We start from the raw sequence: 22,274 nt of genomic DNA on the forward strand, positions 1-22,274 counted from the left end.
ACCGAACAACAGTGAACAGCTTGTGAACTGGATATTGATAATCGGACGAATTCCATTTGCTGAATTACGTTTCATTATTTGTCGGTTGTCGATTAACTGACAATTTTAACCAGTTTAATTTGTAATTTTTTTGATGTAAGAACATCTACACACAACTTAAAAAACCACCATGGGATTAATGCATACGTAAATATATTTCGTAAATGAGTGTTCGGGCCCTGCGCCAGGGTCACCACATTAATTCCCTTACCTCCTTGCCCTCCCTGCAATGCTAAAGCCCTAATAAATGTAATTGGGTTTATTTGTTGCTATGAAAATTATGTATGCAGGACTACTGAAAGCGTTTAGTCTAACGCCTGGAAGCAGTTGTAGATTATCCATGCTGGAATGGGGGATAGTTGGAGTAGGATCAACAAAGATCATTATGAAGGTTAATCTAGGATTCGATCCCACTATCAGGGCATCCTGACAGCAGATGACACCATACTGCATTAAAATGCAGTTATAACATAATGATGTCTTCTTCTAGCCATACCACGTCCTAAAACATATATGCTACATCTTTTGAAAAACATATATCTCTAAACAAAAGCAGTAAGCATTAGCAGCCACTCGACTTTTCCTCCAAATTCATACAAATTAAAACACAATGATTACTTCGAGAGGCATATCCGTGTACATCCGTGTAGGATATCTCATGATTTTTAATACCCGTGAAGATGCCGGGTACACGAGGTCTTCAGCAACCTATGCTTGCCATAAAAGATGACTGCGCGTGTTGCAAGTGGCGACTTAGGGCATCGGGTGGTCAGGCTCGCTGACTTGGTTGACACATGTCATCGGTTCGCAACTGCGCAGATCGATATGCTCCTGCTATTGATCACTTAACTGTCTGGTCCGGACTCGATTATTTACAGTCCGCCGCCATATAGCTGGAATATTGCTGAACTAAATTCACTCTCTCAAGAGATAACCTAGCTATAGGGGTAGAACAATACTGACACCGGGTGTGTGTATGTATCGTCCTACTACAGCTGCACTACTCACGGCATTACAAGACCACTCAACAGCCTTATGCTGCTAGAGACAATCTATCCTATGGCTAAATCGACTGATGCCTAACGTTTTCAGAAGTATATATGTTCTAAATGTATAAGCGAAGTACTTGTAAATCAGGTATGTACCAAACCAGAAGTAAAGGGTTTATGTATTGGGCATGTTTCACCTATGAGAATCTTTAACTTTGAGTAACGTTAAAGGATAAGCGACCTATTCTCAGAGCTAATACCCGCCCCCATCCCCACCCCCTTCTCGTTTCTTTTATGTCCTCACTCTCATCTTTTCGTCAATTCTTTCTTTTCCTTTAGTCTCCACTTTCTCTTCTTTTCATCTCCTCCTTTCGTCTCTCTTTCTGATCCCCTCTGTTTTCTCTCCTTTTGTTTCCTCCAAACGACTCCACAACCTCTTTTTTCGTTGTCTCCTCTCCGTCTGCTCTTTCTCCTCCGTTTGTTTCCTCCATTCTATCATCTCCGTCTCCTCATTTTTCCTTTCCTCTCCTCTTCTTCATCCGTCTCCTCCTCCTTTTGTCTTCCCATTTCTTCTCCTTCTCCCACTGTCTCCTAGTTGCCTCCTTTTCTAAAGTCCTCCTCCTCATACAAACTAGAAACACAACTACTACTATAAACTGTGAAATCGTGGCGTTCCTTACTTCCATACTGCCAGTCTCAGTGACGCGATCGTCTTTGTAGGCACGTAACCATGCATCGGTTCATCCTGACTGGATCCGGATGCTCTTCTGTAATTTATGCACGTCATCGTATCCCAGATATAAATATCGATGCTCATGGCGTCGGTCACTGGATTGCCTTGTCTAGATTAGATTATTTACCGACCGTCCTCAAAATCCTTGAAAAATGCGGCTTATATCAACAAATAGTTGTAAAATAACAATTCAGTACGGATTACATGTTGACCCTCATAATTTTTACTAGACTAACTGCTGGTCTCTGAAATGAACATATTTTACTGAAAAAACGTTCATAGTGAAAAAAAAAATAATATAATGAAATGGAGCCCTGAGACTTTCTTCATTTTCAGAAACTAAGGAAATCTAGACTTGCTACATTTTCTAGACTTGCGTGGGCTTCTTGGATATATATACTTCAGGGTCTGTACGACAGACTAAATTTTTACCACCTCTATATTTTAAAATAAAATGTAACAGAGCGTTAATTCTGCCAGCCTGGTAAATCAAGTCTTGCTGGTTAACATTCATGGCACATCGTTTTCATGCGAGCAGTCCCGTAAACCGAAAGTAGGTATTTATGCCTACTTTCACTTCAACAACTATATTAAGCCACTATGTGCATGAGCCGTAGGGGAAATATATCTGTTCATTAATTTCTTTGTGGTTCCTCATTCCACTCGTCCAACCAATACTATTTGTTACTCCACAACATTATATCTGTGATAATGTTTGACATATCAATCACAAACTACATAAGGACTTCGAAGTGAATTAACATTTGATAAGAACACTGGAACACCCGTACGCAGTAAGTGTATTCCCTCTGTGATATATAAGTCACTAAAGAAGTATACAGGTCAGTACGGCATGATGGTATGGGGAAGTGTTTCCCGGCGTCGAAATGCCTGCACAGATCGTTACTGCGATTGCCATGCCTCTACCTATAGTAGATCCTCACAAACAAACATGTGTTACGTATGACTCGTAAATACGAAATGTGAGTGCCCCATATACATCTAAGCCGTACTTCTTTTGAAAGTCTTCACCAAACATATTTTGTCTTTATGACAATGGTGTTTCAACGCATACACAGACGCGTGCACTATTACCCTGCAAAACTCTTTCAAATATAACTATACCAGTGCAGTTTCCATCATCTCAGATTGATGCTAAAATCAGAGTGTTTGTGAAATTCCAAAATATACAGCGAACAAAATGTTAACCGCCATCCTATTTCAAAAGTAAGATGTGGTGCTGTGGAATTTTTAGGTTAAAGTGTTTGGGAATACCAGTCCATATTTAGAGAAGGGTCACCTAGTTACTGATTTAAGGACATCACAATTGTACTTTCAGTTAAAAGAAATATGGTTAAAGATAAGATGGTACTGTTTTTTCAAATAAAATTATAGTTCTTCCTATCTGCTTACACAATTCTATGAAACTAAGGTTTCGCTCGTCCAAAATGACAATCACGTCAGATAATGACAATGACAGTTATATAAGAACCATTTCTAATTTTACTTTTCAAAAGAAGATAACATGTTGTCTGTTTTTCTCTCCTTTTGTTTCCTCCATTCGACTCATCTCCACAACCTCATTCACCTTTTGTCTCCCCTCTGTCTGTTCTTCCTCCACTCTATCATCTCCGTCTCTTCATTCTTCTTTCGTCTCCCCTTCCTCCCCCGTCTCCTCCTTTTGTGTTTCCATTTCAACTCTTTCTCCTCCCTCTCTAGTGAGTGAGTGAGTGAGTTTGGTTTTACGCCGCTTTTAGCGGGCCTCACACATTGTACCCATGTGGGGAATCGAACCCGAGTCTTCGGCGTGTCGAGCGAACGCTTTAACCACTAGGCTACCCCACCGCCCCCTCCCTCTCTAAGGTCCTCCTCCTCATACAAACTAGAAACACAACCACTACTAAACTGTGATATCGTGGCGTTCCTTACTTCCATACTGTCAGTCATAGTGACGCCATCATCTTTGTGTTCATGTAACCATCAGTTCAACCTGACCGGATCCGGATGTTCTTCTGTAACCTGTGCACGTCAACGTATCCCAGATGCTCATGACGTCAGTAAGTTGATTTCCTGGTCTAGATTCGATTATATACCAATCGTCCTCAAATTCCCGGGAAAATGCTGAGTGCAGCTTATATCAACAAATAAACATACAGTACAATTCATTACGGTTCACATGTTGCCCTCATAATTTCTACCACCCATTCATTTCAAAATAAAATATAACAAAGCTTCAGTTCACACAGACTGGTAAATCAATCGTTGTCAGTAACAATCTTGGTACATCTGATTCCTGCGGACAGCAAGATAAACAGGTATTTATTCCTACTTTCACATCAGCTACTTTATTTAGCCTCTATGTGCATGAGCGGTAGGGGATATATATTTGATTAATTTCTGTATACTTCCGCATTATCGTTCAACCATGACTACTTATCAGTCCACAAATATATATGGACATATTTAACACAGCTATCACAAACTACAAAAGGGCTTAGAAATTAATTGATATTCGATAAGTAGACCAGAACACATGTACGCACTAACTATGTCCCGTCACTGCTACATACGTGAACATCAATATATAACTTTCAGTACGGCACAATGGCATGGGGATCCGAGACGGAGCCATTTTAGGCGATTGGCAACTTGTCCCGAACTACCTTTGAGTCAGGTCACACGATAAAATGGGTGTTTTAACACGTGAATGCCCCATATACATTCAGTCCGTATTGATTTCGAAGGCCTACACGAACAGCTGGTTGACTGCCGGACAACCTTGGTTCAACATTCATATAGAGACCCGCTTTACCCTGTGCACACTTACACATTTCTTACCGGTAAAATTCCTTGATGACAAAATGAAGTTAAAAGAGAAAGCCTGAATTCGACAATTCGGTACGTCGAAGCCACGACAATGAGAGAGTTAGCTAGCACAGATATGAGAGCGAGTGAGTGAGTTTAGTTTCTTGCTGCTTTTAGCAATATTCCAGCAATATCACGGCGGGGGACACCACGCATTGTACCCATGTTTAGACTCGAACCCTGGTCTTCGGCATGACGATCGAATGCCCTAACCACTACCCCACTATAGAAATGAGAAGAATCATGGGATAGCAACAGAACATTACGTGTGAATAAGACTTTTCCCCGAACTCGACGTATTTACATTTGAAAATCGAAATTAAAGAAATATCATAAAGAATAATCAGGATTCTTTGTATGGAAACAACCCAACTAACACGAAAATGCAGCCTTTTGTCCTGAAGGTCTGTTAAATGACCATTGGAACTCCCCTGAAAATGAAATGTGCACCACCACCATCTCAGTAGTGTGCACAACCCCTATCCCCCACGCCCACCCCCTTTCTGGAAAAGCTATATCCGCCCTATATATAAGAAAACATCCCCCAAACACGTTGTGGAACGTTCCGGACATATATAAAACTCCTTTTTTTCACGTGAATTGTGGTCGTTTGGGTATAATGTTTTAAAATTGTTTTGTGAAATGGTTGGCGAATGTTTTCACAAAATGTTTTATTTAATTTGTATGGTTCTATGAACGTTTTTGTCATTCTTTAATCTGAACATTTGATAATGAAAATTTCAACGGATTTTCAAAATATTCCATAACACATCCGTAACTGTATGTAACGAATGACACAAGAGAAAGTTGTGACTTAAAAATGAACGCTCTCTTGTCACCTGACCGATTGGATCAGAGGGTTACAGCGCTAATTTTAACATGATATACAAGGCTGCGTGTTATCTTCATGTAAATGTTTAAAAAGTCAAATAATGGCATTAGGCACGTATCAAAAGTGTTTGTAGGTCTTCGATAGTATTGCTACTAACTTGGGAAGTATAATGAAGCCCCAGGTCTTGACCTCCTTTGAGGTTTGTCAGCAAAATCACGTTCGTGTAAAACCAGTCAGTGTACGTCAAATCTTGACGTCAGTCACTGGGTTGTCTTGTCTAGAATCGATTATTTACACACCACTCTCAAACACCTGGCAAAAGAAATATTCTGAGTGCAGCAACAACAACCAAAACACTAGTTCAATTCTGCTTACATTTTGAATCCCATGTGTCGCATGACCAACCCTAAAGTTTTAAATAACATGAAACGAAGCGCTAATTCTTTCAGTCTGGTAAATCCGTCCTTGCATGGCACACCTCTTTCCTGCCATCAACACCACAAACAGAAAGTAGGTATTTGTTCCTACTTTCACTTCATCAACTGTATTTAGTCACTTTGTGCATGAGTGGCAGGGAAATTGGATTTAGTGAATTTCTACACACATGTCATTTATCATTAAACCAATCTTTATTATTCCACAAAAGTTTACATGTGATCATATTTGACATGTCAGTCACAAACTACATAAGGACTTAGAAGTGAAGTAACATTTGATAAGAACACTGGAACACCTGTACGCAGTAAGTATGTTCCCTCTGTGATATATAAGTCACTAAAGAAGTACACAGGACAGTACGGCATGATGGTATGGGGAAGTGTTTCCCGGCGTCGAAATGCCTTCACAAATCGTTACAACGCTGTACACCCACAACATAGAATTGGTACATATCTAAATCTATGTTAAGTTGTAATATGAGACGTGAATGCCCCATATACATCTAAGCCGTACTGTTTTGAAAGTCATCACCAACTGTCTTTTGCCTATCTAACAATGGTGTTCAACGCCCACACAGAAACGTGCACTATTACCCTGCAAAACGTTTACAAAAAACTCATCAGTGCAATTTCCATCATCTCAAATTGATGCTAAAATCAGAATGTCCCTACAGTTCCCATAAATACTGAGAATGTGATGTGATGCTGTAGAAATAATAGGAATAATAGGCTAAAATAAAAGGAAAGTCCAATCAATATTTAGAGAAGGGTCGTCCAGTAACTGAATTAGGGATATCATAAGTGCATTTTAAATCAAAAGAAATATTGTTAAATATAAGATGGAACTTTGTCAAATAACTATCCCTATCCTGCTTATTCAACTCTATTAAACTTAGGTTTCACTTGTCCAAAATGACAATTACGTGACCATATCAGAGTCGTTCCTGATTTTCACTTTTAAAAAGAAGGTATTATGGAAAACAAAAGAAAAACAAAATGCTTGTTTTCCAAAAGCGCACACATCCTGTTTGAAGTAAAAGATAATTTCAATAATGGTTTTGTTTCTAAACTGAAAAAGACTCAACCACATTTTGATAATTGTTGTTTTTTCTAACAGAATTTCGATCAGACAACCTATATTGGCTAAGTATACTGGGTGGCGCCTAAACTTTTTCTCCTCGGTATAATATAAATGTGCGCCTTCATGAATCACCTCAGATAGCATCGGTACGAAGCGTCCAAGACAGACAGACATGCGTACAAACAAGCCAATACGTTGAACCAGATCGTTCATCATAGCAGCTACTGATCCAGAAATACCTGCGACATACGTGTCGACCAAGGCAGGAAACAATGCAGCTCAGATCAATGAGTGCACGAATCTCCCACGAAGCTCTGTGAGACTCCTCACATGCAGCTGAAACACGATCATTCACACGAACATCTGCGAAATGTAGGTAAACATCAGAACATACGATGACTCTTCAACTTTGTTTTTTGTTATGGTTTTGTGTAAAAAAACCCCGTGTTTAGAAATCAGTTAGTTTCTCTATTTCTTTATAGGCATTTCCAGTACACGCCACAAGACTATAGCATTGTGACCTACTATTAACATGAAAACATACAGACAAAAAACAACAACAAAAAACAAAACAAAACAAAAAAAAACAACAGAAAAAAACAACCATACAGACAACATGTATTCTTTGAAACCAGGTAAATCAATAAAAAGCGTCAATTGCTTGGAGACCTGAGAGCTTTAGTCAGTGTTCATTTTTATTTTTCCTTTTTTTTAATTACAGAGGTTATTCACAAAAACATACAGCATAACCTCTTCTCCCAATTGCCCCAAAGTAAAACATAGACACTATTCAGAGATGTAACCCATAGAGGTAGATCTATGTGGACACTACTGACACTGGGGGTGTGTATTGAACGCCCTGCTACAACTATACATGTACATATGTACTACAAACAAGAATTACAGGATCAATCGACTGCCTTATGTTGCTATAGTTACATTATTCGTTTTTTGGAATCTTTTAATGTTCTGTGAGTAACGTAAAAGGGTTAAATACCTAATTTCAGGCCTAACCCTCGTTTGTCTCCTATTTCTCACATTTCGTCTCCCCTTTAAGCCTCCTCTTCCTCCTCCTCTCGTTTCATCTCCGTTTCGCCTTCACATTTTTTCGTCTCCTCGTCTTCCCCCATCACCTCCTCTTCCTCCTCCTGATTTCACCTTCCCCCTCTTTTCTCAAGCATATATTTACTTCTGAAAGTATTTGGTGGTAACGCTATACGGGGACAGATACACCTGAGGCCCTGGACCTTGACTGCCTTCGAAGCTTCGCAACAATATCGGTTAATGTACGTCAAATTTAAACACATGATTTACAGATATAACCTATGGAGGTAGCTCTATAAGTGGACATTACTGACACAGGGGTGTGAATTTAGCGACCAACATCAACTATCCTACTAACAACAATTAAAATATCATTCGACTGACTTATGTTGCTATAGTTAATCTGTCACTACATGACTGAATCAGCTGATCCTTAATGATACTGGTTCTGTCCTGGTATGCACGAACAATTAACAGATTAAGGAATTGACATGATTCAACTCTGAGAATCTTTATTTGTTCTGTGAGAAACGTAAAAGGGTAGACGATCTCATTTCATCCACCTCCTTAAGTCGATTCCCCTCTCTACTCCTTTCGTCTCCTCTTTTTACCTCCACTTTCTCCTCCTTTCGTCCCTTCTTCCCACTCCTTTCGTTCCTTTCCTATCCTCCTCCTTCCTGCTTATTTCCTCCCCCTATCTTTCTCCCCTCCCCTCAGTCACCTCGTGATGCATACTTTAATCACGACCTCTTCTAAACGGTGTAGTCATGGCGATCCTTAACTCTAAAACCCTCAGCCTCAGTGACGCGATCGTCTTTGATGAAGGCACCCTACGCATGCTATCATGTATCAAACTCGGTCACTGGATTGTTTTGTCTAGGTTCGAAGAATGTGGCGTCAAACAACAAATAAACACAAAACACCAGTTCAATGCCTACAATGTAATGCACATGATTTTCATGACCCGTGAAGATCAGGGGTAGAACAGGTCTTCAGCAACCCATGCTTGCCACGAAAGGTCACAATGCTTGTGGTAAGAGGGTGGTCAGGCTCACTGACTTTGCTGACGCATGTCATCGGTTCCCAGTTGTACAGATCGATGCCGATGCTCTTGATCACTGGAATGTTTGGCCCAGACTCGATTATTTACAGACCACCACCATATAGCAGGAATATTGCTGATTGCGGCGTAAAACTAAACTCACTCACTCACTCCTGCCGTTAGAGGAAAAGAAATGTATTCACCGTAAGAAGTTCTTCACAAGAGTCACACCGTTTCACACGAACAGGTTTTTAAACCCAAAGAAAATGATACAACGTCAATTTCTATCGGTTATGTGTCCGTGTGGATCTGAGTGTTATTGTGAAAGTTATACTAAATCATCACTAGGGAGTGCTGACATATGCACCATATCTGTAAAAGAACTGACGATCAGCTGTTTACAGACCGCCACCATACAGCTGGAATATTGCTGAGTGTGATAAAACTAAACCCAGTCACTCACACACCATGATTTTTACTGTCCCTAAAGTTTAAAATAACATGAAAGGAAGTGTTAATTTCCCCAGTCAAGCCTTGCTGGTTACATGCATGGCATATCTCATTCGCAACGTAAACCGAAAGTAGATATTTGTTCTTACTTTCACTTCAGCAGCTGTATTAAGCTGCTATGTATATGCATGAGCGGCTGGGGTAATATATCTGGTTAATTTCTCTATGCTTCCACATTACCGTTCAACCAATAATATTTGTCATTCCACAAAAGTAAATATATATTCATATTTAACATAGCAGTCAAAATTTATAAACGGACTTCGAAGTTAATTAATATTCGATAAGGACACTGGAACACCTGTACGCAGTAAGTATGTTCCATCAGTGATATACCAGTCACCTGAGAACTGAATGTAGTAGTGCGGCGTGATGATATGGGGAAAAATATTCAGAGGTTACAAAAGTGGCACAATTATACATACAAGGGTTATATACATGTACTTCGTTGACAACTATTACTGCTGTGTATCGCAACGTTGAATATGAGAATACTTTGCGTTGTGTATACCCATATACATCTAAGCCGTGCTTTTGTCAAAGTTTCCACCTTATGCTTTTATGTCTGTTTGACACTAAAGAACTGTTGAAAACAAACTGCAAAAAAATCTACAACTTACGTAATGAATATGTGATAGTTTGTTAAACTAAGTTAGGCCTCACTGCAGTCTCAGTAGAGGGCACGCACAGAGAGGACTTTACTGAGGAGAGATTAGTGCAGAAATGAAAAATGCTTTCCACAGCGACTTACTATGAACATGCCATGACTTTATGCAAAATAGTGTGTGGTGCTAATGTATCACAAAGGACATTTTTAAAATCGAACTTAGCTGCATTATAAATGATAACTGGCGTAAAAGGTAATACCTTAGATACTGAAACCATTAAGGATGTAGATACCATGGAGACTCACAGTCACTTTAAAAAGAAACAGGTACGACGGACCGTCTGACCGTGTCAGAACGTGTGTTTGGGTCGGGCTTGTGAATGGAGATATCAGCCAAGATTAGATAATCCTTTAGGGGAAATAAATAAGGTACAGGGCATGGCCTAACAATTTACAAAGAATATCCAGCCATGTTGATCATCGTGTGGTCACACCACCTATTTATTGTGAGACATTCAATACCATGGGTGATTTTAACTTTTCTATGGGTATCATACTCTCAACATTTTATTATGAAATATTATTGTGAAGTAAAAGACACATTAGATGTTAATCAACAGATGAGACATAGTCAACACACATGAGAAAGCATAAAATATCTTTGAGTTGACCCCTTGTGACCAAAGTCAGCACATGCGTTTCATGTCACATGAGTCGACGGTCCGTCGTGAGCGTCGTGCATGGGTGAGCGACCTGGGCGCCATCTGTAGTCTCATCTTTCTTTCAGCAAGTATTTATATATTTTTCTATGTTTTGCCTGATTTTACGAATAACCATGCTATTCTGGATATCCTCTGGATATATCAGGATATCCTATTACGCATCTCACTGAACGCCCAGTTAGACTGATATGTCATAATTCAACATATGCCTTTTAGCAATTGTGTGAATTTTAGGGATACAGAGTAACAACCTATGAACAGTTCATAACTTTATTTCTTTTCATCGGTACATGTTTTGCAATAGGGTCCAGACTCGAGTATTTACAGACGGCCACCTTACAGCTGGAATATTGCTGAGTGGGGCGTAAAACTAAACTCACTCACTCACTGTTTTACAATAGGTTCATAGTTCATAGCTCAATACACATAGTATCTAACCTAAGTGGATATTACAATTCAGGAACCTATAGTCATGGTTTTTACAGGAGATGTCCAACTCCTAAACAGTAGCGTGCATTATCATCCTGCAAAGCGCTGACAGATTTCACACCAGTACAATTTCCATATCTCAAAATGATGTTAAAGCAGAATACCTGTAGTGCGAGAGTCAACATAGAAATGAGACGCCACAAGAGAAAGAAGCAGATTAGAGAGTGAGATTACACCAGTCGTACACCAGCCAGTCGTGAGTGTGTATTTGGGATACATACCCTTACATACCCCGTTTAAAAGCATTAACAAAACATTATAAAGAACCTCATGCCATTTTTGACCCACAATCTGGTACTTTTCATCAAAACTTCATAGTTGCTGGATCCCGCCCTTTTCGAGCAGCTTTTGCTTTCATGTACACCTGTATGTCCCAGAGCTGTGAATACTTTCTGATCTATATATGTACTTCAACACCCGACACACGATACAGGTATACGTGTCATACAAGCCATTATTCGAATGAATAGCTGCACTGGGAGTGGTGCAAGTATAGCTCTTGAACTTCCTGGTCGAAATCTGCATATGCGTTGATGCAGTCTCTGGGTCTGGATGCTTATGAATAACGCAGGTAAGTGCATGGATGTTTGTGAAAACCTCGGGTCCTCCATTGTTAATGTTTTAGGATAGAAGACGGGCACACGTCTATGAATGGCACACTATTGCGTCTATACTCCATGAAACCAGGACGATATGTCCCACTTTCCGTGGGTAACCCGGGTAGATTTTTAATATATATTTGAATTTTCTAAACTTATTTATGTGCTACTGTTCTATGCCGAACTTGACCTTTTTTCTATACTGGACAAGGGCATTTTATCGCGACGAGCACACCCATTTACCTTTTGCCTTTTTTTCTTGGGGTACGATGGCAACAAACAATCCTGTGACACTATATTGGTAGCATATAGTTTGATATTTTGTCAGGTACTCCACCCAGATACACATCAATTCTAGTTAAGTAATCTCTCTGGCTGAGAGTGGCTGGATGGATAATCCTGTTCAACGTTCACTCATGTGGTTCTTAACGTTCTGGGTGTTACGTCTTCATGCAGCTTTGGCTGTACCCTCCCCAGAGAGCTGAGAATGGCGATCGGATGCAAACGACTATCCACTGACAGTGGCAGTATCTTCCCGCATTGAGCTCACATTAGTGTGTGGATATGGCGTATTTCGCACAGGCACATTTTCATTATTATTACTTCGGCATATTCGTCCCAGAGAGGGCACAGTAGTAGTAGTCTAAAGCGTCAGCTGGAACAGCTGTAGACCCAGTTTCGATTCCCACATGGGTACAATTTGCGACGCGCATATATTGTGTCGCCCGCCGATATTGTAGAAATATTGCTAAGAGCGGCGTAATACGATAATCACTTACTCACTCACTCATCCCAGTGGTCACGTGTTAGATACAACATGTTATGATGCCCTGGGATATGCAATACTACATTTTGAGTGGATACTAAACAATACTTCAGCCAAGTAATGATTCCTCTGGTTTGGACAAACACAACAACTGTTATTACATATAATAAATTTCCATACAACTGTCGCACCCCAAAGAACATTTTTAATGAAAGAAAATAAATTACACCCCGAATGGTCAGTTTCCTTGTTTCCTATGAATACGAGCACGCCATTGTCCGTCTGTCCTGTGGAATGGGTCGATGTCATTGTTACTCTTCATATCGATCAGATAGAAATCAAGTCCTTCCATGTGATAAATCACAATCCCACAGCCCCCGATCACATAGTGAAGATACACCTGTGTTCATTCATTCGTTGTCATCTGGGGTGGTGAGGGTAGCCTGATGGTTAAAGCGCTGACACGTCTCGCCGAAGGCCAGGGTTCGATTCCCAACATTGGTACTGTGAGCAAAATCCATTTCTGGTGTTCCGAGCTTTGATATTATTGAAATATTGCTAAACTAAACTCATTCACTGACTCGTTGTCATCTCCTTATGCTTCCAGTTCACCATGACAACGCAGGGTAAAGGTACGATACAGGACAGCACTGAAGAATACCACTCTCAGATAGCGGTGCTTATGTCCCCTGCCATTGCCGTGATGGGGATGATGATGCTGGTCGGTTTCTTTGGCAACATCCTGGTGATCTATATCTATGCTGTCAGACTGAAGAGAAGCACCACGCACCTGTTCATCACCGCCTTGGCTGTTGCTGACACCGTTGTGTGCATTGTGTGTATTCCAGTAGAAATTGTAGTAGTGCGTTATCTGTACTCCTTCGATATCCCATGGCTCTGCAGGGTATTCCGGACGATTGTCCTAGCATGTGTGATCACTTCCATATCTGTGCTTATATCCATCGCCGTTCACAGATACAAAAGGGTATGCACTCCTTTCAAGTCTCAGATTTCTCTCAAAAGAGCGAAAATCGCAGTTGGTGTTGGTTGTCTTGTTGCAATAACTCTTGCGTCACCTTCAATGGTCATTTTAGGAAGGAAGACAGTCAACAGAACTGTGATCGGCTACGCATGCGCTACAGATGACAGTATGGTCAATACCCCATTCCCAGGACTCTTCAACGGGATGCAACTTCTTATTGCCGTTATCTCCATATCAACTATTACTACCCTTTATGCGCTGATTCTGAAGAGAATCCGTGCACAGAAAAGGTATAGGGAAGGGATGAATCCAAACAGTATCTCTCGCAAGGCGTGTTCAACACAGTCAGATGAAGCGTCATCTGTGACCGACACAGTGATTACGTCAACACGCGAAAGCACATTGACATCAGCACAGAGTGACATAACGACTAGTGATGACATGGCGACGTCATCGCGCGACAACGCTGTAACATCAACACCTCAAAAGTTACCGTCGGGTGATGATACGATCACCTCGACCGACGATACGACGACATCGCCAATGAACAAAAACAGAAGAAAGGTTGCGAAAGTAGACAGCGGACTCAAGAACGGGACACACAAGACCACGTTTATGATGTTCATCATCACGGCTGTTTTCATTCTCAGCTTTGTTCCTCATCTCGCTCTGATGGCGACACGAGCCGTCCAGAAACACACGTACGATCACCTAGAGGGGGTGCCACTGGCTCTGTATAACCTTTTCTTCAGAACTTTTTTCATCAACTCTGTGTCCAATCCAATCATATACGGGTTCATGAGTGACAAATTCCGAACACAGGCAAAGCTTGTGTTCAGGCGGATGTGTTGTAAGAAGTAATGCAAAACTGAGACAGGAAATAGTGGTTGATTTTCGGAGAAAGAAGGAACCATTACATACTCTTATTTTTGATAATGCAGATTGAAGCTGAAAGGGTGGACCTTTACTAACATATCGGTATTATTTTAGATTCATAACATTCGTTTCCAAAACACATCGTTCATTTATTCAAGAAAGGTTAACAGCGACTTTATTTACTTCGCTGTTTAAAAAACTTTCCTACTGACAAAACCATAATGACCGTTTTTTATCACACCTTTATACAAAGTGTGGAGACCTACCGTTATTTTATGTTGGTGTAGGGGTCTGCTCGCAACAAAAAACAAACATTTTTAAATTTGTTAATACCTCCTGTACAATTATTGCAGTGTCTTTCAAGTATACCACTTTCACTTATGAGCGCCAGATTGTCAAAAAGGCAACTAAAATCAGAACTGATAGTACCCATATTTTATCTCACCATTTTGACTCACATCCATCTGGACGCCGCTTTCGATTACCTCCACTTAAAACGAGCTCGACATTCCTTCATACCATCTAGTATTCTAGATTCTAGTTATTAGTCCAACCAATATTTTGGAATAGTCATCACGCATGCGACAACGACTAATATAGCCTCTATACTTATGTACTAATTATCATCAGCATTGAATTATTGTGTATATATGTTACAATCACATTTTGAAATCACTCGATCATTTCGTGAAATTAGGGTCAGCCATTTCGCGTCATTTTTGTATTTCAAGATATTTCAGTTATTTCATGACATTGTACTTAATAACTTAATGGGGTCGGTGGGGTGGCCTAGTGGTTAAAGCGTTCTCTTGTCACGTCGAAGACCCGAGTTCGATTCCCCACATGGGCATGTGAGGCCCATTTTCTGGTTCCTCCGCCGTGATATTGCTGGAATATTGCTAAAAAGCGGCGTAAAACTAAACTCACACACACACACACATAATAACGTAATGTAAAAAAGTCGATCACAATTTCAACATCACTCACTGTCACCAAGAGTTTGCCACATTATTATTCACACTTACACCTGTTTGTTTGACCTGTTTGTCGCATTATTATTCACACTTACACCTGTTTGTTTGACCTGTTTGTCGCATTATTATTCACACTTACACCTGTTTGTTTGACCTGTTTGTCGCATTATTATTCACACTTACACCTGTTTGTTTGACCTGTTTGTCGCATTATTATTCACACTTACACCTGTTTGTTTGACCTGTTTGTCGCATTATTATTCACACTTACACCTGTTTGTTTGACCTGTTTGTCGCATTATTATTCACACTTACACCTGTTTGTTTGACCTGTTTGTCGCATTATTATTCACACTTACACCTGTTTGTTTGACCTGTTTGTCGCATTATTATTCACACTTACACCTGTTTGTTTGACCTGTTTGTCGCATTGTTATTCACACTTACACCTGTTTGTTTGACCTGTTTGTCGCATTATTATTCACACTTACACCTGTTTGTTTGACCTGTTTGCCACATTATTATTCACACTTACACCTGTTTGTTTGACTCTTGCTGTGTCCCGAGCAGCCACGCTTCAGAAACCTCTGATCTCCATATATAAATAAAATGAAATTTCATGAAATGATTGAAGTATTGGTTGACGCGAAATGACTGACCCTCTTGGCCATTTCACGAACTGACTCAAATATTTAGTCATTTCACGAAAAGACTGATATCCCAATCTGACTGTAACATGTACACTTGTATTATCATATGAATAGTTACGAATTTTGTATTTGTTAATCACATGTTATTAATTCGTCTCATTCTTTCCTACTTTGGCAGTTACAACACAAATGATATAATGCCCGAATAATATTCTGTGTAAACGAGAAAGTTATATTCACATGTATTACTAATTCTGCATGACCAAATGTTTCTTAAGTGTTCACATGTATTACTAATTCTGCATGACCAAATGTTTCTTAAGTGTTCACATGTATTACTAATTCTGCATGACCAAATGTTTCTTAAGATCATGTCACAGATATATTGAACATCAAATGAACAGTTTATATATCTGCTCCAAATGACAGGCTGCATTCAGTCATATGAGTTAAGAAGTTTGTATACAGAACATATAGGAATAAATGATCCAAGAACTTATAGAACATATACATGTATTTTTCATTGCATCCCTTTGGGAATGTTTTTCTGGAACACAAACTGGAGTATTTTACATCAACGATCTCTTTGCAACTCAACGCAGGTGTAGCAGTGACTTGGCAAGTTATCACTGTTTCGTGTCATGCCAGTGTATATTTTTTTTATTATCACTGTGACCGAAGTAACAGTAACAGCCTAAAAACAGTTGCTAACTTTATTTCTTTTCTTTGGTACATGTTTTGCAATAGGTTTATACACTGTAATTCTTAGCTCAACACACATAGTATCTAATGAAAGTGGATTTTACAATTCAGGAGCCGATATAGTCATGGCTTTCACAGGAGATGTATTGTTCAGCTAAATGACAAATCGACCAATATTTTATGAATTTGGTGTAATCACAATTTAAGGATGACATATATCTGTCTATGTTATTTGCATGTGGCGGCCGATAGTTTGCATTTACAAATGTTGAATTTGGTTGTATTTATGATCAGGTATGCAACATCATTTCGCTTTTTGTGATAGCCAAGAAGGATATGTTGCTGGTAAAATCTAGTTTTACTCCTGTTTTCTCTTTGATCCATCCTTTTAATTCCCTCCAAATATGGCTAACTTTTGTACATTCGCAAAAGCTGTGTGTCATTGATTCAGTGTCATGTTTATATATGTCACATATATTATTGTCCGTATATTACAACGTTGTTTCGTTGTGGGTAGTAAGTATGCTGTAAATGATGCTGTATTGAAACCATTGCACCTTCCTGTTTGCATGTGTCCGGAAGGGTACATAGTGTATGGGTTTCTACTCATGGTCTATCAGGGTACATCTGAGGCTGTTCTCCCATTTCCGAATGTGTTTACTGGTCTTATTGCCGAAAGGATTTGTGTGTCACAGAATATTCAACAACCTTTCTGCATTTCACATACATATTTGATGAAGTAAGGCAGATTTGGCGTTTGAAGTTTAGATTTGAGTTTAATGCGTTTCCGTTTAATGTAAGAGTCAGCTGATTTGATTATGCTGTGATATTCAGTGGGGTGTGTTTTTATATGATAGTTCTTCTGTAAAGAAGAAAGGTTGAGATAATTCCCGTCGTTGTCAACTAGGTCTTTAATGCAGTGGATACTTTTGTTAGAGTAGTGTTTATAGAAAAAGGTCCTTCCTCCTATTCTGATGTTCTTGTAGTGCCATGCGGTCTGGGAAAGGATATCATGTTCGTATATCCCACTGACCGATTACGCATCTCACCGAACCCACAGTTAGGCTGATGTGGGTTATTTCGATATATGCTTTTTGCAATTGTGTAAATTTTTGGGACACAGAGTAACAGCCTAAAACAGTTTGTTTTTTTATTTCAGACGGTACTTCAGTAGTCCAGCTCCTAAACAGTAGCGTGCATTATCATCCTGCAAAGCGCTGACAGATTTCACACCAATACAATTTCCATATCTCAAAATGATGTTAAAGCAGAATGTCTGTTGTGCGAGAGTCAACATAGAAATGAGACGCCACAAGAGAAAGAAACAGATTAGAGAGTGAGATTACACCAGTCGTACACCAGCCAGTCGTGAGTGTGTATTTGGGATACATACCCTTACATACCCGTTTGAAAGTATTAATAAAACATTTAAAAGAACCTAATGACATTTTTGACCCACAGTCTGGTACATTTTGTCAAAACTACATTGTTGCTGGACCCCGCCCTTTTCGAGCAGCTTTTGCTTTCGTGTACACCTGTATGTCCCAGAGCTGTGAATACTGTCTGATCTATATATGTACTTCAACACCCGACACACAATACAGGTATACGTGCCACACAAGCCATTATTCGAATGAATAGCTGCACTGGGAGTGGTGCAAGTATAGCTCCTGAACTTCCTGGTCGAAGTGTGCATATGCGTTGGTGCAGTCTCTGGGTCTGGATGCTTGTGAATAACGCAGGTAAGTGCATGGATGTCTGTGACAAAATCGGGTCCTCCATCGTTAATGTTTTAGGATAGAAGACGGGCACACGTCTATAAATGGCACACTATTGCGTCTATACACCATTTAACCAGATCGATATGTCCCTCTTTCCGTGGGTAACCCGGGTAGATTTTTGATATATATTTGAGTTTATTGAACTTATTTATGTGCTACTGTTCTATGCCGAACTTGACCTTTTTTTCTATACTGGATAAGGGCATTTTATCGCGACGAGCAAACACTTTTACCTTTTTACTTTATCTCAGTCGATTGGAGTACGATGGCAACAAACAATCCTGTGACACTATACTGGTAGTTAGCTGGCATATAGTTTGATATTTTTTCAGGTACTCCACCCAGATACACATCAATTCTAGTTAAGTAATCTCTCTAGCTGAGAGTGGCTGGATGGTTAATCCTGTTCAACGTTCACCCAAGTGGTTCTTATCGTTCTGGTTGTTAATCCTTCGTGCAGCTTTGGCTGTACCCTTCCCCAGGGAGCTGTGAGTGACGATTGCATGCAAACGACTATCCACTGACAGTGGTAGTATCTTCCCGCATTGAGCACACATTAGTGTGTGGATATGGCGTATTATCCACAACACGCTAAAGACCCAGGTTCGATTCACCATATGGGTACAGTGTGAGACGCCCATTTATGGCATCGCCCGCTGCGATATTATTGAAATATTGCAAAGAGCGGTGTAGTACCATACTCACTTACTCATATTAGCGGCCACTTTGTGAGATACAACATGTCAGGATGCCCTGGGATATTGGGATATGCAATACTACATTTTGAGTGGATACTTAACAATACTTGAGCCAAGTAATAATTCCCCTCGTTCGACAAACACACCAACAACTATTATTACATATCATAAACTTATATATAATCGTCGCACATTAGAGCACATTTGCTATGATAGAAAATAGATTACACATTTGAAAAGATGTGTTGACAAGAAGCAAATTGTTCCACGTGAAAAATCACAATCCCACAGCCCCCGATCACATACTGTAGATACACGTGTTCATTATATCTAAACCCTGTACATTCATTCGTTGTCATCTGGGGCGGTGAGGGTAGCCTAATAGTTAAAGCGCTGGCTCGTCTCGCCGAAGCCCAGGGTTCGATTCCCAACATTGGTACTGTGAGTAAAACCCATTTCTGGTGTTCCGAGCTTTGACATTCCTGGAATATTGCTAAACTAAACTCATTCACTAACTCGTTGTCATCTCCTTATGCTTCCAGTTCACCATGAGAACGCAGGGTAAAGGTACGATACAGGACAGCACTGAAGAATACCACTCTCAGATAGCGGTGCTTATGTCCCCTGCCATTGCCGTGATGGGGATGATGATGCTGGTCGGTTTCTTTGGCAACATCCTGGTGATCTATATCTATGCTGTCAGACTGAAGAGAAGCACCACGCACCTGTTCATCACCGCCTTGGCTGTTGCTGACACCGTTGTGTGCATTGTGTGTATTCCAGTAGAAATTGTAGTAGTGCGTTATCTGTACTCCTTCGATATCCCATGGCTCTGCAGGGTGCTCCGGACGATTGTCCTAGCATGTGTGATCACTTCCACATCTGTGCTTATATCCATCGCCGTTCACAGATACAAAAGGGTATGCACTCCTTTCAAGTCTCAGATTTCTCTCAAAAGAGCGAAAATCGCAGTTGGTGTTGGTTGTCTTGTTGCAATAACTCTTGCGTCACCTTCAATGGTCATTTTAGGAAGGAAGACAGTCAACAGAACTGTGATCGGCTACGCATGCGCTACAGATGACAGTATGGTCAAAACCCCATTCCCAGGACTCTTTAACGGGATGCAACTTCTTATTGCCGTTATCTCCATATCAACTATTACTACCCTTTATGCGCTGATTCTGAAGAGAATCCGTGCACAGAAAAGGTATAGGGAAGGGATGAATCCAAACAGTATCCCTCGCAAGACGTGTTCAACACAGTCAGATGAAGCGTCATCTGTGACCGACACAGTGATTACGTCAACACGCGAAAGCACATTGACATCAGCACAGAGTGACATAACGACTAGTGATGACATGGCGACGTCATCGCGCGACAACGCTGTAACATCAACACCTCAAGAGTTACCGTCGGGTGATGATACGATCACCTGGACCGACGATACGACGACATCGCCAATGAACAAAAACAGAAGAAAGGTTGCGAAAGTAGACAACGGACTCAAGAACGGGACACACAAGACCACGTTTATGATGTTCATCATCACGGCTGTTTTCATTCTCAGCTTTGTTCCTCATCTCGCTCTGATGGCGACACGAGCCGTCCAGAAACACACGTACGATCACCTAGAGGGGGTGCCACTGGCTCTGTATAACCTTTTCCTCAGAACATATTTCATCAACTCTGTGTCCAATCCAATCATATACGGGTTCATGAGTGACAAATTCCGATCACAGGCAAAGCTTGTGTTCAGGCGGATGTGTTGTAAGAAGTAATGCAACAACTGAGACAGGAAATAGTGTTTGGTTTTCGGAGAAAGAAGGAACCATTACATACTCTTATTTTTGATAATGCAGAAACTGAAAGGGTGGACCAATACTAATATATCGGTATTATTTTAGATTCAAAACATTCGTTTTCAAAACACATCGTTCATTTATTCAAGAAAGGTTAACAGCGACTTTATTTACTTCGCTGTTTAAAAAACTTTCCTACTGACAAAACCATAATGACCGTTTTTTATCACACCTTTATACAAAGTGTGGAGACCTACCGTTATTTTATGTTGGTGTAGGGGTATGCTCGCAACAAAAAACAAACATTTTTAAATTTGTTAATACCTCCTGTACACTTATTGGCGTGTCTTTCGAATATACTCCTTTTGTTTATGAGAGCCAGATTGTCAAAAGAGCGACTAAAATTAGAACTGACAGTACCCATATTTTATCTCACCATTTTGACTCACATCCATCTGGACGGCGCTATCGATTACCTCCACAGAGCTCGACATTCCTTCATACCATCTAGTATTCTAGTTATTAATGCAACCAATGTTTTGGAATAGCCATCATACATGCGACAACGACTGATCCAGCCTTTATAATTATGTTTTTAATTATCATCAACATTTATTTTCTACATGTAATTATTGTGTATATATGCTACAGTCACATTTTGACATCACTCTTTTCGTAAAACGATGGTCGATCATCTTGCGTCATTTTGTGCAACAACAATTAATATATTTAAGTCGTGTCATCAAATTTCACATAGTAACTTAACATAAAATGTAGATCACAATTTTAACGTCACTTATTGACAGACAGATACACCTGTTTGTTTGACCTGTTTGTCGCATTATTATTCACATATACACCTGTTTGTTTGACATGTTTGTCCAGAGCAACCCACTCTCACAAACCCCTGATCTCCATATATAAATGAAATGAAATTTCATGAAATTTTTGAAGTATTGGTTGACGCGAAATGACTGACCCTCTTGGCCATTTCACGAACTGGTTGAAATATTTTTCACGAAAAGACTGATATCCCAATCTGACTGTAACATACACA

The 22,274-nt window shown here is 40.0% G+C and overlaps 1 protein-coding gene across 1 annotated transcript; it reads left to right on the forward strand.

The window, feature by feature from the left end:
- The first annotated feature begins 11,924 nt into the window (after positions 1-11,924).
- Positions 11,925-21,465, forward strand: LOC137278856 (uncharacterized). Its single transcript, XM_067811363.1, has 4 exons — positions 11,925-11,961; positions 13,363-14,594; positions 18,256-18,307; positions 19,961-21,465. Exons 2-4 carry the CDS (start codon positions 13,369-13,371, stop codon positions 21,194-21,196), a joined length of 2,514 nt encoding a protein of 837 aa, XP_067667464.1. The 5' UTR covers positions 11,925-11,961; positions 13,363-13,368; the 3' UTR covers positions 21,197-21,465.
- The last annotated feature ends 809 nt before the right edge of the window (positions 21,466-22,274 follow it).

Source organism: Haliotis asinina, chromosome 3 (genome assembly GCF_037392515.1).
Source record: "Haliotis asinina isolate JCU_RB_2024 chromosome 3, JCU_Hal_asi_v2, whole genome shotgun sequence".
Taxonomy (NCBI): domain Eukaryota; kingdom Metazoa; phylum Mollusca; class Gastropoda; order Lepetellida; family Haliotidae; genus Haliotis; species Haliotis asinina.